Raw genomic sequence first — 22,103 nt, 5'->3', positions numbered from 1 at the left:
TTGTGTTGAGTGTGTGTGGGTGTGTGTGTGTGTGTGTGTTGCGTGTAAGGAGACTGTTTATTTTTCATTTATTTGTTTTTGCATGTCTGGTTGAGGACCCTGTTGAAAACGAGATGGTTTCATCTCAAGGGGTTTATCCTCTCAAATAAATAAATACATGCAAATGATCTCACAGGCCACGTTAAGTAAAGACAGACTGTCTTTGCTGTTTAACAAGCGGCGCTGCACTAATAAAAGGGCATTTATTTGTGAAACATCCCCACGTGAGCTCCTGCTCTCTTTGTCCGGCATCACGCACGCTGACGCAAGTCACGTCATCTTCATCGCAGACGGATGATGAAGATCAGTAGTCTGTTACTACTGTTCGCCTCTGAATGCGAATGGATTCATGACATCTGTGCAAACTCAGTGTAAGATCCGTCACCGGGTTTAGCAACGCTCTGCTGGTGGTGCGGAGGGCGGGGAAAGGGAGTGTGAGGTAACCAATGAGCAGGCTAGAGCTGTCGAGAGCTGTGTGGCCACACTAACAGAGTGTTCTGCTGCATTTACGTCAGAGAGCAGCTGTGGTCCCCCCCCCCCCTCCGCCTTACAATGAGAGTCAGCCAGACAGGCTTCAGAACCAGTCAAGAAAACCGCATGTTTGCTTTTGAAGACATGCTGATAGGCTCCACAAGGGGGACAGACAGCACAGAGACACACGCCTGGGATTTACGCCTGCAGTAAATCCAGAGAGGCAAGATTCCCATATGCACCAACATAAAGCTTCTATAAGCCCCGACATCGGCTATAATCCTCCTTGGCCCTTAATGTACATGACTATGGGATTATAACAGGTGTCATGTCATGTTTAAGAGTGGATTATGCTGGCTTTATCCAGCGTGTGTCCAAAACCTGTCAGATATGTGGGTGGGTATGACGTCACAGACTTTACTAAAGCTGTGCAGGTTTAAAGCTATCAGCACAAAAAGCATCCCGTGATGGGAGAAAGTTCAATCCACTGTGTTTGTTGCCACTTATTGACGTGTGCGGTCGCATTTGTGTGTGCAGATGTGTGTGTTTGCGCATGCATGTCTGCCACAGGACAGACAAAAGCTGTTTAAACTTTAAAGGCTGCAGGTCCAAGTCCCAGAATGTGTGGCACGTCTGTAAGGCATCTTTCCATGATGTCCAAATGTTTCTGGTTCACTCTGCCATGCGGGTGCAGTGCCGAGGGATTGTGTTGTATTTTGGATCAAGGTTGTCGATCCTGAAAACATTAAAAGTGATGCTTGTGAGAGTTTCGGCTCCGGGTTTGTCTGATGTCTAGATGTTAATGGGCATGTTCACTTTTACTGCGGCCGTCTGGTGTCTTTTAGTACTTAATGTTTAATACTGTATATTATAAATACTGTTCGCTGATGCTCTTTGACATTTCGGGCTTTTCATCACATCTGTTGTTTGAATTTGACATTTAAATCCCCTTAAACAGTTGGTGAATACATCAGACGGATTCCAACTGCCTTTTAATAATAGAATAATAGAATCAACACAGCACAGAGGGAACATCGGAATAATAATTTTAATTGTGTGTACAAACTGTTATTTCTGATGAATTAGCACACCTTTATTTGTTCTGGTAAAAATATGAAGCGTTATAAGAATATCAGACAAAAGCCAAACTCTTTCTCTTTTAGACAAACTTTTAAAAGACATTTCTATGAGCGGAGTTGCATAATTATGTTTTACGTCTGCAAGCATGATCTGTAATATGAATCTGTCCATGAGAAGAATTTATGACTTGGCCCAACGGCATTGACAAACACAGGAATGGGCAGAATGGAGGACATCTATTAATAATATCCAATATAATACAGCAAACAAATGGAAACGTGCTGGGAATGTAGATTAGATTAAATAAATCTCACATGAGAATGACACCGTCTACGATAGAGAGATGCTACAAAAAAAGAAAGAAAGAAAGATCGGCTAATCATAATCTCTCGTGCGAGCTTGGCGCTGTGCTTGCGTCAGAAGCAAATGATGTCACCACCAAATGCTGTACCCCCCCCCCCCCCCTCTCTGTCCCCAGCATGCCTAGAAAGACTGCATCACTGCGCGGTCTGATAATCGCCTGGCTGCCTGGAGGGCACCCAGGAAGTACAGTGCACGATATCGACGCTCTTGGTGCTCATTAAAGCCCTGCGTTCAGAATTATTCCATAAGTGTAATCAGAGAGTAGCCATGGGCATGCACAATTCTGAATGAAATATGAATTAAAGGTAGCTTCTGCAGGTTTGTGTCGTCGCAAACGGAGGCAGGCGGGTTTGATTTACGTCGTGCCGAGAAATAGAACAAAGAATGATTCGCAAGCAAACAGGAGCTGAAGCATCATTACTGCAGCGTGGAGAATAGTATGAGAGGCAGATGGCAGCGCCTGTGAGAGAGACGCAACAGAGAGCAGGCTTGCATCTTCAGAGTATGTGTGTGTGTGTGTGTGTGTGAACCGGTCAGGCAGAAACAAATCACTCAAAGGCTCCAAGAAAGTCAGTCTGCTTCATCTCCAGCGTGTGCAGCACTGAGATAAGACGAGAAGAGGAGGGGAAATCTCACTTTCCCTGAACGAGCGATGAATGGCAATCTCACATTATGGGATGGGTGTGGAGGTATTTCTAAAAGGAAAGAGAATGACTGACCTACGTGTCGGCGGCCAACTTCAAACGCTTTAAAACAGCTGCAAACAAAAGTCAGTCTTTTTATCAACACTATTGAGTTTCACTCTAAAAGCCTGAGTTTTGTTCAACGCGCTGAAGCACAGCGAGGATTCCGGTAACGTGCTGTTGCCTTGTGTCCACCATGATTTACTCTTAGATTGGGAGAGGCAGATCCCAGTGTCTCGTGTGTGTGTGTGTGTGTGTGTGTGTGTGTGTGTGTGTGTGTGCGTGTGTGTGTGTGCGCGTGCATAAAAGGTTTCGTTAAATGATCTCACTCATGTCTAACGCTCACGTCAATGACCCGCTAAACCCGTTTCTGTTTACCAAAGTGATGCCATTGCGTCATTTCTCTTCCGCCTGCGTGGAGCTGACTCAGCGCCGCGTTCGTTTCTATGATGTCAGCCAACAAATCTTCAAATGTGGGCAACGCCGGGGAAGAAAGGCGAGACTCTTCGGAAACGGGATTCATCTCCTGTGGTGGCAGGAAGACACGGCGACTCTGACCCTTCACTACTCACATATGGGAATCTATTCTAATGCCATTGCGTGTGAGCCGAGGCAGGTTGATCAGTATTGATTGGGCTTGAAGACTATTTCTGCTCAGACTTTCTGAGTAAAGGGATAGTATTCAATGGGATATTGAACCAGCTTGATAAGCTGTCAGCCAACATTCCTGCGTAAATGTGTAATCAAGGTCAGGGATGGAGAATGAGACACTGGAACTGGCATCGGATCCATAAATTCTCTTTGGAGTGACGCACGAAGAGACAGAAAGATCATAGGAATGATTTGACAGAACGGTGATTCAAAGTGATTCAGCCAGAAAATGATTCCTCTTTCACGTCTGCTTATGCCAATCTCTGAAATACTATTTTACCTACAAACGCCCCGTGTAACACGACACGTTACCCTTCTGAAAGCTCTGTAGTAAATGTATTTGCTAAGGTATTTGTATATGTAATTATTTGTATACTGTATGTCATTTTGCAATTTCATCTCACATCACACACATTATCAGCGTCATCTCATTAGTATGAAACATTTCGCTAACTGATCAATTCTGCACTACTATAAGATGATTAGTATGCGGAACATACCAATACAGACTCCCTTGTATTCTGGAATAATCCATAATGTAGGCAGGTAAATGGCAGGTTTGGTTGTAAAGCAGGAAGGGCCACTCAATCAATGGCTGAACATGAAACAACATTGATCCGGTTCAGCTGCATTCTGATGAATAAACATGGCATCCATCCGCTCAGCTAATCTGTTCTCTGCTCGTCCTATTCATGGCTGCAGGGCGATACAAACCCTTTTTATTTATCTGGTACGTAAACGATGAAACTGTCATAGGAACAGATTTACAACACTGTACACCAAACACGAATGCATGCCTTTGCATTTTACGTGTTTCGTAAACTTGATCTATACAAGCTCAGAATAAAAAAAGATTTTAAAGCAATATAATTAATTGAGGAAACTTTGTAGAGAGGATAAATACTCTCAAGTTGTAAAAAAAATAAAATAAAAAGAAATCTGGGGTGTGGAGTTCAAAAGCAGTGGGCTTACCAGACCTGTGCAGGGCCTCCTCGGCTATGCTTGAGGCTAGTTAAGGCTGCATTAATGTAACACTAATGTAACACGCACTGCATCTGAACTGTTGCTGGTCATGTTGCATCATGTTTTATTCTTACTGACAGGGCCTCGTTTTTAATCAGTACTACAGTGTAAAGGGGAGGGCCGCACGCTGCATGAATAGCCCAGGCCCTTCACATCCCTGCGTTCTGTTTTGTTATCGTATAATGAATGCCCTGAACTATTAACACTGATCTGGATGTTACCTGTGGACGAGAGGTGAAGGGGGTTAACTGGGAAACATTACAGCACAGTAATTATGTTTCTCCTGGATCATGTGTCATTTCTGACCAATGAAGAGGGTGATGACGTCATCGCCTGGCTATCAGAATGACGCACGTCATTGAGGATCATTAACATTCTCCTCATTCCAAAGACTTTCTCACACACAACAGCTCTGGAACTAGCCCTGGATGTGCTGGAATAGATACCCCCCAAAGTACCTAAAGGATATATTTGTTTAGATATAAAAATTATGTGTACGGTTTGCTCTGAAATGAAATAGACGACGGGAAAATACTGCTAAACTAAAAATAATGATGATGATCTTCTTCACCATCATTATAATAACATTTGTTAATTGTCCTTTAACCAACTAATAATAACACTCCAGGACCCCACTGTATCAGCTAATGGGGATCCTTTTTAATAAATAAATAAATAAATGCACAATGAAATATATTATTACCAGAACTTTCTACTTTCGGTTCAAATCTCATTCAGGTCTTAATTTAAATTATATTGAAAGGATTTAACCAGAATTAGTTATGATTCAGGCTGGAAATTGCGACTAGGACCTGCAGTATAAGTGACCCTGGTCAATGTCTCCCTCTAGTGGTAGCAAGGTATATCTCACAATATATCTAATCTGAGAATAGTAGTAATCATGGGAAGTCCAAATGTCAGGCTCTAGGGAAGCTATAAATAAATTAGTTGCCTCAAAACGCTCAATGCTGTATTAGTGATTTTATTATAATGATCATTAACAAAATCCACAATCCTTGTTTAAAGTCACGTTTGTCAGTAAGGCCAATAAAATTATATCTTCCAAAGTTTCAGAATGTTAAGTTAACAGTTCTCTCTGTTCCCACCATGTTTCTGCGCTTGGTTGTGACGACAGAGAAGTATTCTACCCTGGTGTCAATGTGCACATGGGCATGCTACATTATTTTAAAATACTTTACATTTTTAATTAGTAAACCGAAGCCTCTCCCTGCAGACATTTGGCAAGTTGCAGAATTACACCCTGGACATGCTGCCAGTTCATCATCGCAAGTCTTGCAATATATTACACTGGAAACCAGTAGAGCTCAAGAACAGACTTTACAGCAGCACTGCATGGAACAATGTTTCTCACCATGAAAAAAAAGTGTTTGGTATTGTTAGGTCAAAGTTTAAATCATGTCTTTCTTTTTTTATGGTTTTGGTGGACTGAAATGACTGGTTTTCTTGTCTTCATAAAAAGGTAACAGGCTAGAATGGATTTTAATTATCAGAATATATAGCATAGTTAGTATCCTGTCATCTTTATTAAAATGTGCTTTGGAATTTGCCAGGTAAACATGTCACGCAAACACGATTAATTTTCTGGATTAACACGCAACCTGCCTCCAGGAGGTAGAAGTACTGCAACACATGTGAAATATTGTTATCAGAATCAAATACTTTAAATACTTTAATTTCCATATGGGATTATTCAAGGAAATTAAAGGAATTGTTAAACCTCAAAGAAGAAAAACAAAAGTCCGGAAGTAAATTTCCAGATGTTACTATGGCGACGCCGTTCCGTGCCCTGCTTGTGTCACTGATTGGTTTAATCTGTTGTCGTGCCCACAATTACAGCAAACCTTAACCAACCAAATCGACAATGGCAATAGTTAGTACCCAATCAGAGCAAGAGTAGGGCGGGCCATGCCTTCGCCACAGTAGGATCCCTAATGTAACATCCGGAAAGTGATCCAGTCCGTGTTTTGCAGCCTTCCCGCCGTTTCTCAGGTTTCACCTCGGCGCTTGATCCGCCTCGTCTGCTTTGTGTCGTCAGGCAGAAAGAGAAACGCACGAACCGGGTGGTGTGTTCGAATGCACGGACACACCGATTAAATCAGCAGGGTTTTTATTTCTGTTTGGACTTATTGCTCATCGATTTGCTCAATTTCGCCACAATGTCAGTGGGTGCAGAGTCCGGATTTTCGAGCGAGGAGGTCTTAAAGAGCCGCTTCCCGCTGCACCGGGCGTGCAGGGATGGAGACGTCGGTGCCCTGTGCGCCCTCCTTCAGACCACCGCGAGCCCGGCTGACCTCGCGGTGGAGGACACCTTCTACGGCTGGACGCCCGTACACTGGGGGGCTCATTTCGGAAAGGTAGCGCGTTGGCTTGTCGTTTGACGAGCCGAGTTTCTTCAAATGTGCATTTTTGAAATCTCAACGAGCGTTAAGAGCTCCCCCCGCGCGCGCGAGCCTCGTCTTCGGCCATTTCCTGATGTTCGCCTCGCTAGCTGTTAGCAGGAGGCCTGTGACGTCACGTTGTTGTTGTCCTCATGCTAACCATTCATTTTGTTGTTGACGTCACGTATTACGGAACCGTACATCAGGGCTATGGAACCCACAAACCTCAGGTGACGTCAGGCGCTTATAATGTCATTTTAACTTTATTTACGAGTCTCCCGAAGAGAAGCGCAATTTAGCTAACAGCTACCGAAGGCGGTCGTGACGTTCTATAACTCTATAACCAGGTGATACGTCACCACTGAATCGTTGTAATGATTGGTGAATATCAGATAAATTCACTTCCTCATTTAGTCTTATTGGAGAAACCTCCCTGGTATCAATCACCTCTATTGTACGTGTGACACTTTTTTTTTTTTTTTTTTTGCCAATAGTAAAATATGAATATTTAATTACCTTTAAAACACTTGTTGCTCCCGCCCTTTTATTTTTTTAACTACTTGGCTACTGTTCTACAGTCGTTGTTATTTTTCCCTCCCAAGGTCAGTGCTGTCCCACATCTGAGGTTTTGTGCTTTGTCCTTGTTTTCCCAGTTGGACTGTGTGACGCGTCTGATCCAGGTGGGCTGCGGTGTGAACGCGATGACTTCCAGGTTCGCTCAGACGCCCACCCACATTGCTGCGTTTGGGGGCCACCCCGAGTGCTTGTTGTGGCTACTCCAAGCTGGTGCAGATATTAACAGACAGGTACGACGACGCACACGCACGACATTTAATGGTCCCAATTAGTTGATTTAGAAATAACTGAAGTTGCTGAATATGTTTACGGTAGTTTCCCCACGTAAGAATATCCTCTGAAGACGCGCACGGATGAACGTCTACGAGAAAGAGGTGGTGCACATGCACGAGTGGAAAGAGGAGAGCGGCGTGAGAGGTTTTGGCTCAGGCTGATCCGATCAATGAGGATAAGTCTGGTCCCTCACTAAGTAGTTGCTGCAGACTAAGTGAATCCAGGGACGTGATTTCTACGACACTTTCTGAGATTACATTTTGTCTCGCACGACTTAACAAGTTCTTTCCTCCTCGTGCATTTCCATGCTCTGCGGCTATAGTTTTACGCTCTGCTGCACGTCTGGGAGAGATCAGATTTGTAGGCCGTGATGACAGAATGTCTTGTCTTGTCATGTTATGACATGAATTTCAAAAGCTTGGTTTTGGATTTGCTCAGTGTGTGGTGGAATAATCAGGGGACATTTAAGACCTTTCATGGCATTCTGCTAGCTTTAGTGCTGAATCACAGCCCGGATTATCTTGTGGTTAGTAGCAGTCGTTTACTGCGTCTTCTTCCATCTACTACTAATGTGTAGCTGTAAATGTGTGTGTGTGTGTGTGTGGTGAAGTCTGGGTGAAAGGTTCAGGGTGTGTCCTGCAGAGCTGTACTCTGTTATCGGCCCTGATTAGTGAGGGCATATTTGAGGGAAATGTAAACCATTCACACACATCTGCACTCGGTTGTCTCCTGAACTGTTCTGTGTGTAACCGCAAACGTTTGTCATCCCTCAGGACTATGTGGGCGAGACGCCCATCCACAAGGCTGCTCGCGCGGGCAGTCTGGAGTGTATCAACGCTCTCTTGATTCAGGGAGCAAAGGCTGAGTAAGTCCTGTGGTCAGATCTATCTTTAGTTCTACTCCTCTGTACTGTTCAACATTTCAGTTGGCACGTTTGCAAGGGATCACCACCAAAAACATTACAGCAGCGCACAGGTGAAATGAAAATGTATTTTCTGTCATGCCAAAATCAAAGTAAAGGTGTTTAAATATTAGATTGAAGAATAAATCATTTGCCAACGACTGTAAATTAACTTGGAACAATTATGACTTTCCTTCATCACTCAATGAAGATTTATTAAAAGAAGATCCTTTGGTTAAACAAACTCACAATCTCCACAGGCTGTATGTTACAGATAACATTTATATTTAATTTAGAGCACAACTTTCAAGCAGATCGAGCTGAAAGCAGAAAGTATAGTCTTATGCATTAAAGCGGTTCTCGTTCGACTGGTGAATGTTTGCTTTTTAAACCACATAATTACCTGCTAGCAATTATTTGGGTTTGCCACAGTTCTTTTGAATTACCGGTAGTTGGAATTTCATTCACCATTTAATGTTTCGCTGGCGCTCATTAGTAACGCTCTATTGTTTTGGTTTATTTTGCAATGAGTGGAGAACCAAATTAGGATTTTACACCATTGGTTCATGGTGTTTGGTGTTGAACTATTTTATGAGCTCCTATTGGCATGAATGTTGCGTAGAATTAAGACGTTCCACCAGGAAATGGTTGGCTCAATGTGCAGGACGGCTGTTTTTGGTACAACATGGAGGAAACTGCAGAAGTTTGAGGTCCGTCATTAATAATTGTTTGAATTGGTGTTGCTCCCTTGAAAATGTGCCACTTTGATAATCTTTGAAATTGTTGTTTTTCATTGCAACAATTCACATTAAGTTGCCCTCTGTGTGTATTCTGTCTGCAAAAATTAAATGTAAGACCTTTTGGGCTCAAAGATTTTATTAGTATGTTTAATAAACCTCCATCAGACAAGTTTGTTCCCCTTGTAATTTGTGGAAGAGCTGCATTGTAATAAAAGAAGAGAATGAAGTGTTTTAATATGAACTATCTGGATTGTGATTCCACATACACGAGGGCAACCTAATGTAAAAGTTTTTAAACTGTTCTTAGTCTACTAGGCCATATTGCATGATCTTAAAGTGTGGTTTTCTTTATTAACATTTGTATTTGTTAGTGTCTACATTCACAGTTTTACCAGATGACCAAATGCACATCGCCTCTTCCTTCTGAAGCTGTTTTACTGTCTGTATGAGGCTATGTTTTTGTTGCATGAAATGAAAATGCATAGGTCATCCAAAGTTCGTTGCATACACTTAAACCTTGAGGCGAGTGCAGATGAACTTGCATGCTCAGGCCACCTATTTTTAACAACATTTCTATTGCTGTCATTGGTTGAGAACAAGGATAATGACAAGACTATTTAAGAAATGCGTGTCCCTGCCTATTTGTTCCTGGCAGCTGCGTTTGTATCTATTTATAGTTCCGTTCCGTTATTGCTGGAGCATCTGAGGCATGAACAAAGGCGTAAGAGACACAACCCATTTTCTGTCTCTTACAATAAGGTCCGAGTCCTTCCTTTAGAGGAATCATCTTTTTGAATAACTACTCAAATTTGGCCTTGGATAACTGACTATTATTTCCTGAAGGTCTTGTGTAAGTGAGTCAGTTCAGAAAATAGAGCGCACGATTTTTACTTATTGACCGTCCTGGTGCTCACATTTTATCATACAGCAATTTATGAGTCAGTTGATTTGTTTGTCCAACTTGGATAACAAGTGCATGCAACAGTTGGACCATGAATAACATTGTTAAACGCTAACATCACGTGTTGAGTTATTAATATCCACCTATTACATTTATACATTTGTCATTTACCTCTGTCATCTTAGTCATTTTACATGCAATTTCATTTTTTGCAACAAACTGAATGCCTTTTTCTAATTCAGCTGATTTCCAGAGACCCAAAGCAATCAGGGAGTTTCTGTTTAATCTGTGATCAGATTTGTGGTATTTTACATACAGAATATCTTTATGAGCAAATGATTGTAAGATTCCAGAGTGACATACAGTTTCTTTTTATTCAGCTTACTTCTATTCTACTTACTAAATCATAATACAGTATTATAATTGTAATGTATTTATTGGCACTTCCATTTTAATTCTATTGGAATTGGCGTTTAGCAAAATATATCTGAAATTGTTGCATCATTGTTTGTGTTTTTATTCAGGGTAGTGGATTCTGGCAGCTGAGATGCATCTTTTATTTTTTAATGGCCAAACAAAGAAGGCGATTGGCTTGATAGTCTTCATCCATTTTCCAGATCAATTGAAACCCCTGGTTGTTTTGGCCATTTCAACGCGTTAAATCCACGCAGACATGTTTAACAAATGCTTCAATTCTTGTTGAGGTTATTTAATGTGCATTTGTTTATCCATGATGATTCTGATGTAAATGATGTTATTTTATGTTTTCCCCTGCAGATGACAGAAATTTGGCGTTAGTTTAGTTTATTAAAGTTACCGTTCTTATTTGTATTACAATTATTATTATCATTGTTTATTTTTTTTTACTTATGACCCAGAAATGTAGTGGGACCCAACGTGTAGGGAAACTAGGGGACGGTAGGAGATAATGAGGCTCATGACACAATAACTTTACAACTTACAAATTAGATTAACTTACAAATTTACAAATTAAAGTTCTAATTTTTACAGACTGTTAACTATTTTGTTAACTGTCTCGCAAAAAATTATAATTACTTAATGCCCTAAAAAGCTCTCGCTAAATTATAAAAATATGTACTCATAAAACAAAAGAGTGATACACTTTTTTTATAGCATGTTTGATGTATTATGTGACAAACGGCGCTGCAAAACTAGTGTGCAAATTTTGTGCGCAGATTGCTGTTGCCACAAATTCAAGATTGTATTTGATTTCTGGTTTTATTTAACATTTAAATTTCACTTTAATCGCCTGAAATTCTCAATCAAATTCTCCTTTTAAAAAGACGATCTACATTTAAAAATATTAAGTAAAATAACCCTCACTGAAGCCACGCAGTTAAATATTCACCCATTAGTTGACAACAAGCTGTTAAAACATGGAGACAAAATAAGAGTCGCCCCATGTGCTTCTCTGAAACAGACGCCCCATGTGCTTCTCTGAAACAGACTCCCAGACGCCGTGCGACTGGTCTTCTTTGTGGAGTTCTGATTTTGACATTGCCCGAGGCAAACCTTCCCGGTTAATGCTCGCTGGCAGCGGCTTGAACGTCTTGATTTTCCTCGCTTTCAAACAATTCTCACACCACTGGCTTCTGGGAATCATTTACAGTTCTGTTTCTTCGTCATGTCCAACTCCGACAGTGGACTTGATATCTCTAAATGCAGATGCACGATGCCTTCGTCGCTGACGGGTGCTTTCTTTTAGCTTTGAGGGCAACGCGAAGCTCTCGTTTGCCCCGCATCAAAGAAATGTCACTCCACTGCTGTCCACAACCAAATGGACAGTCAAACCGGTTGCATTATAAGAACGAGATGCAAAGAAAACGAGGCTCCCTGCAGCAAAGTCTCCATCTCCGCGGGTAATGATGGCTCAGTGACAAAATCTACAAACACGCTTTGTGTCCGAATCCAGAAAATAAGCTTGAAGTGTTCCAATTTATCGTTTTAAATATAAACAGATACAATTTATTTTGTTGAAACTTTCCAAACCATCAATAATCGATTAAAATCAAAAGCTTCTACATTTATAGAAATAGGAGTTGCCGCATCCTGTTGGTGATGAAGACGCTTCCGTCTCTCTGGAAACGTCCATGCAAGTTACTCGTCTTGAGTTCCTCTGTGGATATTCTTGATTCCCGATCAAATACTTTGAATCACCTCGTGTCACTTCACGCCTTCTGTTCTTGAACGCTCCTCCAAGACTACGCCTGGCCTGCTGGCGCACGCCTGCGTGACGGGAAGTGACGGCTCGCTGTCCTTCAACGGTGCCGTCTGCAGCTGTTACTTTCCAGCTCTTCTTTTGCCAGTGTTGGCCTCTTCGTTCTGGTCTTGATTTATGTTTAAACATTCACAAACAAAACTACATCTGCTTGATTCACAGAGCCACAGTCCAGAGAAAGGGATTAAAACCTATTGAATAACCAAGGAGAGACATCTGGTGCATGTCGCATCCCATTACAAAGCAGGAAGAGCCTTTCCCTGGAAGTGGACTGTACATCGGAATGCTGTTAGTTCTGCAAGGCGCTTGTCTTGTTTGTCCACTTCTCTTTATTGCCCTCTATGCAATACTAGCGTAACAAAATACCTCTTACCAAAATACAATGTAGAAAGTTTAAAGCAATCTTACATTAAAATATTGATCTCGCCGTAGAAACTCCTCATTAAAGGTGTTTTTGTGTCATTTGTCATGAGCCTCAGAATGTTGAGGAGATCATTATCAAGCTAGCAGCAGGCTAGGGCTGTTCGGAGGCTGCCAGGGGCGACAGTAGATTAGAGGAGCTGAGAGAGAGTAGCATAGCATCATGTAACTGTAATGCTAACACTCATTCTGTTGAAATGGTTCTTCACTGTCATATCTCTGTGTAAAAGATTTTATTCTCTACACAAATGTTTCATTTTGTATGTCACAGTATTAACCCTATGAGATATCACAGCCTGTTCTGTCACCTTTTCCTGTATGAAAGTGACAATAAGTTACAAAATAAGTTTTCTACACTGTTAACAGAAGCAGCACCGTACATCTTAATGTTTTGCAGCCATTGAATTGGAAATGACTTGGTTCTTTCAAGTAATCCTAGAAAGGGGGAGAATAGACACTGCTGAGTCTGCCCCGTTCCCTGGGATAGCCGCAGTGTTGTGGCATTGAGTGTTCTCACTATCGCTTCCTATCTACACACTGGCAAACTGTTGAGGTATTTCTTGCGGTGATTGGTTTTAATGCTAGGTTTTTATGAATCAAGACTAAAGTTTTAAACCTGCATGCTTTGCTTATTATCCAGAATTGTTCCTGTATCTAGTCTTTTTGATTTTAGTATTTGTTTTTGACTGTGTGAACTAACCATAGGAACCCGTTTATATGGACAGGTTTAATCACGTGAGTCCCGTATCACCATGTAGCATGACGATAGGCTGCAGGAAGGTTAGACGATAGAAAAGATGCATATTGTGTGCTTAGGTCGGAAAAGCAAAGCATACCAGGCATTAACAGAATTAACGCTTCCTTTTCAAGTTTCCTATCGAAGCTGACTTTGTCAGCTGCATTGGGTTCTCCATCTTTTTGGATCAATGCTCGTAGATGACGGGTCTCATTAAAGGAATACTATTCATAGGATACTGTCAACTGATCATCACCTTTACAATTGGGAGGGGAAGAATAATAAACCAATGGGGAGGAATAGATAAATAAATTCCAGCGAGAGAGCTGAAGAATTTGTCGAGACATTTTAGTGAAGTTAAGGACTTTGTCCTATTTCATCATCTAGCTTGTGTTTTAAGACGACCCGTAAAACAGGCTGGGGTTGAGGGGAAGAAGAAAAATCTGTGACGGTCAACAGTTCTGTCGATTAAAAATGAGATGCTCTCTAAAAGGAAAGGGAGTTTGCAGCAATTGTAGAGCGTTTACCGGTAGTTTGATTAATTCTTGACTGAATGTATTTACTTGTTTTTAAATATTAGAAAACAATGTAGTGACTTTAGAAGGTTTGCTGAAATTTGCAAACATGGCTCCAGAGACTTGAGGCTGAATAACTAGTCCCCTGGACAACTAGTTGAGTGTTTGACTGTAACTAATTTAGTTTTAAATGATAAAATAAATTTGCAAACATATGCGTAAATTAATTTGGATCTAATCTGTAGTCGACACTGATTTGCTCATTTTGTCTTTTCAGACAGTTTTTAGCTTTTAACTGATTTGATTGTTGCTAGTAACATTTTAAGTAGTAGAATTGTTATTCCTTAAAGTGAGACCAGTTCATCTACCTTCAGCCAAAATGTGTTTCAATTGGCAAACGATCACATGGACTATTCATTTGGAAGCGCTAATTTTGAACGGGATGGGTAATGTGCAAAACGTTATTGTGTGACTTAAATTCTTTATAAAAATGTTTTACATATGCATTTGTTCTTGAAATGTTTATTGTTTTGAATAACTGAGATAAATTGCAGGGAGAAATGTCTTTATATAATGAGTGAACAAACAGCGACTGATAAAGATTGCCTCGTTGTGTGGAAGTCAGTGTCACTTGGATTTAACAGTAAATAATTAAACTACCGTAGAAGACAATAACAGATTGATCACGCAGTCCCTAAAGCAACCACAAAGTATTCGCTTTCTGGTGTGTTAAATATAATATAGTGTGTAGATGGTGTTTTTTCTTTTACTTTAATCGCATGCCAGACTTTGATTTGGCTGTTTGCTCAGAGAACTTTAGATTCAGAACATCGGCAGCATTGTGTTGTAAACGGTAAATTAGCAAGAGAGGAATCTTCACGCTTGTGCTGCGAGGGCCGGCCGCCGAGGCAGACCGGCAGGTACGTACCGGTAATTCTTTCTGTGTGGTCATTCCGCATCAGCTGGAGGAACCTGCTGGTGTGAACTGATCAAACAGGAAGAACCTGTTTTTAATCTGGCAGTTCGTTTGCAGCGGTCTGCAGTTAAGAGTTCATTTTTAATTTGCACAGACTTCAGTAATTATATAAATATTCGTACTCTCCAGTGAAATGGCTTCCATACGTCAAATTTAAAATGTGTTAAACTGCCGTTTGCTCATTCATTATTGAGTTCTGAAAATTACATTATTTTCTGCTGCAACTGGATATGATTAACACAACTGTATGTCGTGCAGGAACTATTGATCTTTGACTTATACGATCCCGTTCTTGTTTCTCATTCTCATGCTCACCCGTCTTGAAAGAGGATGAAGACATCTGGGTTTCCAATGCTTGAAACATCACAGTTCTCATTTTGTTCTTCTTTGTAATCGCTAAATCCGGAGTGTCCCGTGAAGATCCAACTGTGACGTCCCGCCTTCCTCTCATCTTCTGGATCTTGAATTTGTCTTGGAATTCTACAGCATTCTATTTCACACTTGACCAGACATCCAACATCTACAGTCCTACGCTGAGGGAGTCCTCTTTGTCGGGACAAGACTATCACTGGCTGGAATCTGTCTTTGCTCAAATGTTTGAACGATGTCACACTTGGACTTGTGAGAAGAAAGCAACCTTTGCAGAGTCCTTGATCTTGCGTTTCTTTTTTTCTTGCCTTGAAGACGAAGCTTTGTGGAATTTCTCCTCTGGATGCAGTGGATCTCGGATAGGAACGTCTAAATCATCATTCCAAGTTCTTACGAAAGCAAGCTCGCATACTTTCCATTGGCTTAATCATGTCCTTTTGCAGCAGCAATTCTTCTCTAATATTTGGAAAACCATCAAGATTTAAGTTGAATGAAGAAGGAAGTGATCCAAAAGGATCAGTCGTCATCTCGTGATGATGAAGAAGAGGATGTGAGAGGGTAGAGCAGCGCAGTTTATTCCTTAGCTCTGTCTGTGCCTGTGAATACTTAATGCGTGTCTGTGTGTGCTTGTGTTTATTTGTGTGACTCGGGCGTACAGTCCGCGTCTCTAACACTCCTCCTTCTCATTGTGCAGCATGAGGAATGCCAGTGGGCTGACCGCTGCTGACCTGGCCCGTGCCCAGGGGTTCCAGGAGTGTGCTGAGGTTCTGTCCAATGCCCAGAACTTCCAGCAAAACATGGCTCAGTCCCATAACGGGCTTGTTCTGAATGCCGTGGCCCAGAATGGGGGCAACACTCAGCCCGCTATTCAGGGGCGCAGCTCTTTGAATGGCGTACCCAACAGAAAGCGGTCGTTCGATGGCATGGAGGCGAACCCGGTGAAGAAGGCTAGACCCAATGGTGAGTGGTCTCTGCTGGGATGAATGTTCCTCAGTGAAAACGCTGCAGGAGAGTGCGCCTCGATTGCAGAAACATAGTTTATGAAAAGAAATCTAAAGGATAACATCTTTAAATTTTAGAAGTTGGTAGAAATGTTCATTCAGTCGCGGCCCGGTGTTTCTGTGACCTTTGACTTTAACAATGAAGTCCGATGGAAATGTTCTGTCTCTGTTAGGTCTGGTCATGCAGCCAGTATTGCTGAACAGTTATGGGCCACAGAATGATGCTGCAGAGGCCCAGATGGAAAGCGTGAACATGGAGATGGCGGCCGCGTTAACCTCAGGTGGGCCGGGACCCTTTGCATATGGGCTGAATGGGGTTACACCGCCTCAGGGGCAGGGGCCCATGGATCAGGGTGAAGACCAGGACAGGTCAAGCCCCGCAACTAAAGAGCTGGAGGTCATCACCGTGGCGTCGATGCAGACCCCTTGCCGTTGCACTAACTCTTACGCGTACCTGTAGAGGGCGTGTCCGAGGTTCCCTTTTGTGCAGTAGCTCCTGTCATCTGGCTACTTTTTTGAATTCATTGTACCGATCAAAAGTTTGGGTAAACTTTCAGGAAACGGTTTCCAAGCTTTTGTCTGGCATTGCATCACATGTAGAGGAAGACATCGTTTTGATTTGTTGGTAAGCGATTGTTCAATTGATAGGTGCGTGTGTGTGTGCGCATTATTTTCTACTTTTTTTTTTCCATGTAACTAAATATACTTGGATGTATAATTATCGAGTTTTCTTTGTAATACAAATGTACAGATAATCATTGTTTAATCCTAATTTCTATGTAATAAAAGTATGATTTTTTTTGTTTTGCACACTTCTGCAGCCTCGATAACACTGATTGGCATTCCCTTTACAATTCTAATAAGAGGTATGACTGATTAGTACACACAAAATAGTATCTATGTGCCGATCGGATGGTTTTCTATTGGAACAAGCTATTCATATTCAAAATGTACATATTAGCCGATGCTGTCATTAAGAATGAGCTTATGCCAAAGCATGTCCCTCAACATGAATGTAGCGTTGAAGGTATAAATAGCTCCCTTTATAGATCGTTTTTTTTTTTGGTTTGCTGATGTTTAGCCAGACAGTCCGTTGGGCTGTTTGCATGTTTGTTTTCCTTTACATTAATTTTGGCATGTTTATTTGAATCTCAGCGATGGTGATGGATGTTTTAATGTGTTTTTTTTAGGCAACAAGCAGGGCTTGTATGTTAAATAATATCCGCTCTGATTTTCAAGTTTAGATACGGTAGTTGGGTGTTTAACAAGTACTGCTCAAGAAAGATTGCGTGAATTTGAAAAGGGCCTTACGTTATCTAATAGATGAACAGTTATTTAATGTGCATTATTGGGTAAGGGAAATTGTTTTTGCATTTTGTGGTTCTAGTTTATGTTGCCAATGGTATTTGTATTTTTTTTTTTAGATGACAAAATATTGGCGTATAGTCATTCAGTTTGGAATATCTATTGCCTCATGCTAAGCAGGTTTAGCTTTGTATTTGATTGTGTGAAATCATTAAATGTTCATACATTTCGTAAATGTCATGTGGGTGGACTTTTGTTTTCTTGCTGTATTCTCATGCATCCATTTTTGCTGGCCTATACATTTTTTTTTGGGGGGGGGGGGGGAAGTAGAACTATTTTCACAATCACAGAACACGCCGTCACTGAAGTAAGTACCGGTAATATTTTTTTAACAGTCGTATCTCCTTGTGCAGGTTTTCGGTTTATAGCATGCAGATATGACTTTATGAAGATATTTTTGACTCGACCAGCTTAAGAACCTCTGGGGTGAGAAAACTAGGTCAGTGTGTCATACAGTAAATGTAAGTCTGAGTGACACCTGAGTGCAGAGTGTTCTATTTAAAACTAGGCTTTGGGTCAATCTTATGAGTGTTTTGCAATTTGTTGGTCAAATATTCGAACAATGAGTGTTAAAATATAGCCCAATAGTTGCTTCTCAATGTTTTACCTCGTATGTATTGAGAAGCTGGAATATGGTCTTCAAATTAATTCTGAATTTCCTTTGACTGTTTGTCTCATTTCCAGCGGCAGGTGAGAGACTTCGTGAGGACTTTTCCTCGAACGGTCACGACCAACTTCAGCGTCCACTTGGGTGTGGCCCAGTGGCAGAAGTCCTCCCGGGACGATGCGTTTACGGCGACTCACCTGACAGCAGCAGCACGGCAGGCAGCCAGGTGGAGCACCAGAAGTGTGTAAAAGCAGAACAGTTTTACGACAATGCCTTCTTCAGCACCATGCTTCTTTACCATGGATCCTAAAATGCAAAGGGTTAGGTTTGCCTGAATCTTACATAAACCTGATCGTGTGTTAATTTACCTTAAAGTCAGTGATTGTTCCTGTTAATCATTTAAATGATTTTGTGTTTGAACAGAAAGGCCCATTGTTTTCTGTAAGTTTTTTTATGCTGTTTATACTCGCCTCTAATACTCACCTCTAACAAAATAATAAAAAGTGTTGAAAAAATTATTGTATTATTTTTGACATATCTGCATACAGGAAGTATATCAATAACTTATTTAATAAATCATTATCCTTGCCGAGGGAACACGTTAGCTGATCATAACATCTTGTTGGCCTTCAATACAAAACAAAAAAAGACATTTCCTGAGTGTTAGGTTCCATTTTTTGGAATGCAAAGCATTTTTGTTGTAATAAAATGTATTAACAATGTAAATGTAGCAGATATTTAATTGTTCGGTGTGTTTTATCCAAAATACGGCTGTAACGAATGACGTTAACGTGTTGTGACGTCATCAGTCACCTGCCACCAACAGGAGCGACCTTCGTTGGAGCTGCGTTGTACTAACGACACGTCATTCTGTCCACGCCCCAAGACAGGCGACTTTCGCAATGAGACTAGGGGAGGGGAAATTCCATTTAGTTAAATTAAAGAACGTATCAGATGCTTATCGTGCTTTATTATTCACCACGACGTATTTTAATTTCGGGTTTATCATTGTCAAATAATTATTCGGTCGATATTCCTCCTCTACAAAATCCTGTTTAATTCAACAGTCGAATTTGTGTCCTGCTTCTCGCTTGTGGTATCGCCCTATAAACCTAGTTAGACAACCCGAGGAGTTGGGATTAGCTGATAGCTAGAGAACGACGGGCCGCCGGGAGGTGTCGGATAACAGCAGTACATGCATATTGTTTTTATACATATATATATACCGGTATTTAAAAAAAACAATCCGGTTAACGTATAACTATTGTAAATAGGCCTTCCACAGCTCCAGTCATGTCAACCCCTGCGAGAAGGAGACTTATGAGAGATTTTAAACGGTGAGTTGTTTATCTGGGCTGATAATGTTGCCATGGTATGATTTGTCAAAAACAGCTAACATTAGCCTAGCTGCCATTAGCTCGATTAAGCTAAGCGGCGTTTTTAATATGAACCTATTTATATACACCTATGGTCTCGCTTAAATACAAAATGCCACGTTAAACACGCTACATTACCTCCCGCTAAAATTAACCAGAAATATTTTGATGAAGTACGGTCAGTCTTGTTAAAATCCCGCAGTGCTAAAGCTAGTAGCTCGCGGTGCTAACGCATGCTACTGTTAGCGAGTTGGTCGACAACGATTGCGAGGTAGCTCTTTCAACTAGCCAACATTTCAAACATCCATTTGGGAAAACAGCGTTTCCACTGTTTAGTCCCCGTTAATTCATCTCTCGTCTCTTCGCCATTATTGCTCTTTCACATTAGCCATGTTGGAACCATACGTCACTACAAGTAAGTTAGTTTGATTGAAAAGTTTATTTCGCACATGTACGAAAGGAAAAACGACACAATAAACATGTAAACGAACCGATTTCTCTTCGGATCCGGCTCCATCTCCCCAATCGGTTGATTCTTGTGGCATCATTTTGGTGTTTTAGCTTGGCCACACTGTTTAACCGGATGAAAAGCTGCTAATAAACTGGTTAAAGCAGAGGCCCGAGTTATTTTTACTTTATTTTATTTTGAGATTTTCTTTCTCTCTTTAACATAAAGGCTACAAGAGGACCCTCCTGCTGGTGTTAGTGGCGCGCCATCTGAAAACAACATCATGGTGTGGAATGCAGTCATATTTGGGTAAGGCATTGGTGCACAGCCAGAATGTGTGTTTTTTTTTAAGGCAAATCTTTCACAATTGTTTAGTATAAATTAATGCTTTTTTCCATCTTTAATGTCACAGCCCTGAAGGAACTCCCTTTGAGGATGGTAAGCATCTCATCTTTAGTTTAATAAATCATGCGTTTAATATATTATGTGAATCAATTTAACATTGCATCTTTTGGATTCCATCCAAAATCTGTTTTCAGAATGTCATATATAACTCATTCAAAGTATAGAAACTATTTATCAGCTGTCAGGCCTGTAATAAACCAGTTTTCAGGTTGTCAGTTCCTCATAAAATCACACATTTTAGGTTTAATATACGTTTTTGTGTTTTTCCTCAGGTACATTTAAACTTACTGTAGAGTTCACAGAAGAATACCCCAACAAACCCCCGACTGTACGATTTGTGTCAAAGATGTTTCATCCAAATGGTAAGCGTTCTGTGTTTTTGGTATTTTATAATTTATGATGAATGAACAGTCTGCCAGCGGTGTACAGCTGTGTCTTTACCCACAGTCTACGCGGACGGCAGTATATGTTTGGACATCCTACAGAATCGTTGGAGTCCCACTTACGATGTGTCCTCTATCCTTACATCTATCCAGGTGAGGTGCAAAGGGAACGCTTTTCTCTGTAAAAGCAAACTGTGAGGTCGAAAAATTTTCAACAGAGGTTAACATTTCATTTCTAAAATGTGAGAGCGTTGTAAACATTTTAAAACTATTTCTTAAAGTGGTAATGCAGCTGCAGCATTAATCATTTTCTGTGTAGCTTGAGCCACTGTGGACACAAACGTGTATTTGAAGTAGGTGACTAAGTTTATACGTCAGGTCGGTTCCTTGTCCGATTAAACGCTTGCCTTGAGTGTCTGAAATCTTCTCCCCAGTCTCTGCTCGATGAGCCGAACCCCAACAGTCCGGCGAACAGTCAGGCGGCTCAGCTGTACCAGGAGAACAAGCGGGAGTACGAGAAGCGTGTGTCCGCCATCGTAGAACAAAGCTGGAGAGACAGTTGACCTGACGGCCCTCATAGCTGCTGTCTCCATTGTTGAGCTGTGTGTGCTGCAAATTTTAGTGGAGTACCTCTTAAATCTTTCTCCCCCCCCACGCCCACCTTTTTGATTTTAAGCTTTTATGCACTTTAACTCCAATTTCCCTGCATAATGTTTTTTTCTTTGACTACCAGAGGGATGTTGTTTCCGGTTTATATCCCCCCCCCCCCCCTTTCTAGTAAATCAGAAACGTGCTGAATCTTGCCTTGGAGGCCGATACCCCCAATTCGTGTGTTCTACCTTGTAATGACTTCCCATGATGAATTATGTTAAAGGCTTTATTTCGTCATGGGTCCCGTTCTATTGCGCTCCTCGTGTGATCGTCCTACCTTCGGAGAACGAGCATCCCGGACTACAACTAGACCCGACGTCTTTTGCTGTGTTGTGAACTCTGTTACATGCATGACAGAAAGAGTTTATTCATGTCCCTGCTCAATACTCTTGTATATAGGAAACCTGCAACTGAATTTATGTACAGATTTTGCACTGGTTGTCCCCCCCCCCCCCCCCCATGTCATTTTTTCAGCACTTGTAAATAAAAAAAGGCAAATTCACCTTGATCTG

At 41.3% G+C, this 22,103-nt stretch overlaps 2 protein-coding genes across 2 annotated transcripts; both read left to right on the top strand.

The window, feature by feature from the left end:
• The first annotated feature begins 6,379 nt into the window (after nt 1–6,379).
• Nucleotides 6,380–18,810, top strand: ankrd10b (ankyrin repeat domain 10b). Its single transcript, XM_068746234.1, has 6 exons — nt 6,380–6,685; nt 7,363–7,515; nt 8,332–8,423; nt 16,050–16,315; nt 16,530–16,637; nt 18,406–18,810. The coding sequence occupies exons 1-6, from the start codon at nt 6,488–6,490 to the stop codon at nt 18,636–18,638; spliced, it is 1,050 nt and encodes a 349-aa protein (XP_068602335.1). The 5' UTR covers nt 6,380–6,487; the 3' UTR covers nt 18,639–18,810.
• Nucleotides 18,811–19,290: 480 nt separating this feature from the next.
• ube2al (ubiquitin conjugating enzyme E2 A, like) lies at nt 19,291–22,093 on the top strand. The gene is made up of 6 exons (XM_068745938.1): nt 19,291–19,665; nt 20,381–20,461; nt 20,565–20,590; nt 20,830–20,919; nt 21,005–21,093; nt 21,375–22,093. Exons 1-6 carry the CDS (start codon nt 19,622–19,624, stop codon nt 21,501–21,503), a joined length of 459 nt encoding a protein of 152 aa, XP_068602039.1. The 5' UTR covers nt 19,291–19,621; the 3' UTR covers nt 21,504–22,093.
• Nucleotides 22,094–22,103: the final 10 nt, after the last annotated feature.

Source organism: Brachionichthys hirsutus, chromosome 12 (genome assembly GCF_040956055.1).
Source record: "Brachionichthys hirsutus isolate HB-005 chromosome 12, CSIRO-AGI_Bhir_v1, whole genome shotgun sequence".
NCBI classification, from domain to species: domain Eukaryota; kingdom Metazoa; phylum Chordata; class Actinopteri; order Lophiiformes; family Brachionichthyidae; genus Brachionichthys; species Brachionichthys hirsutus.
Note: the sequence above shows the minus strand (reverse complement) of the source record. Positions and strands in the feature narration are given on the sequence as shown.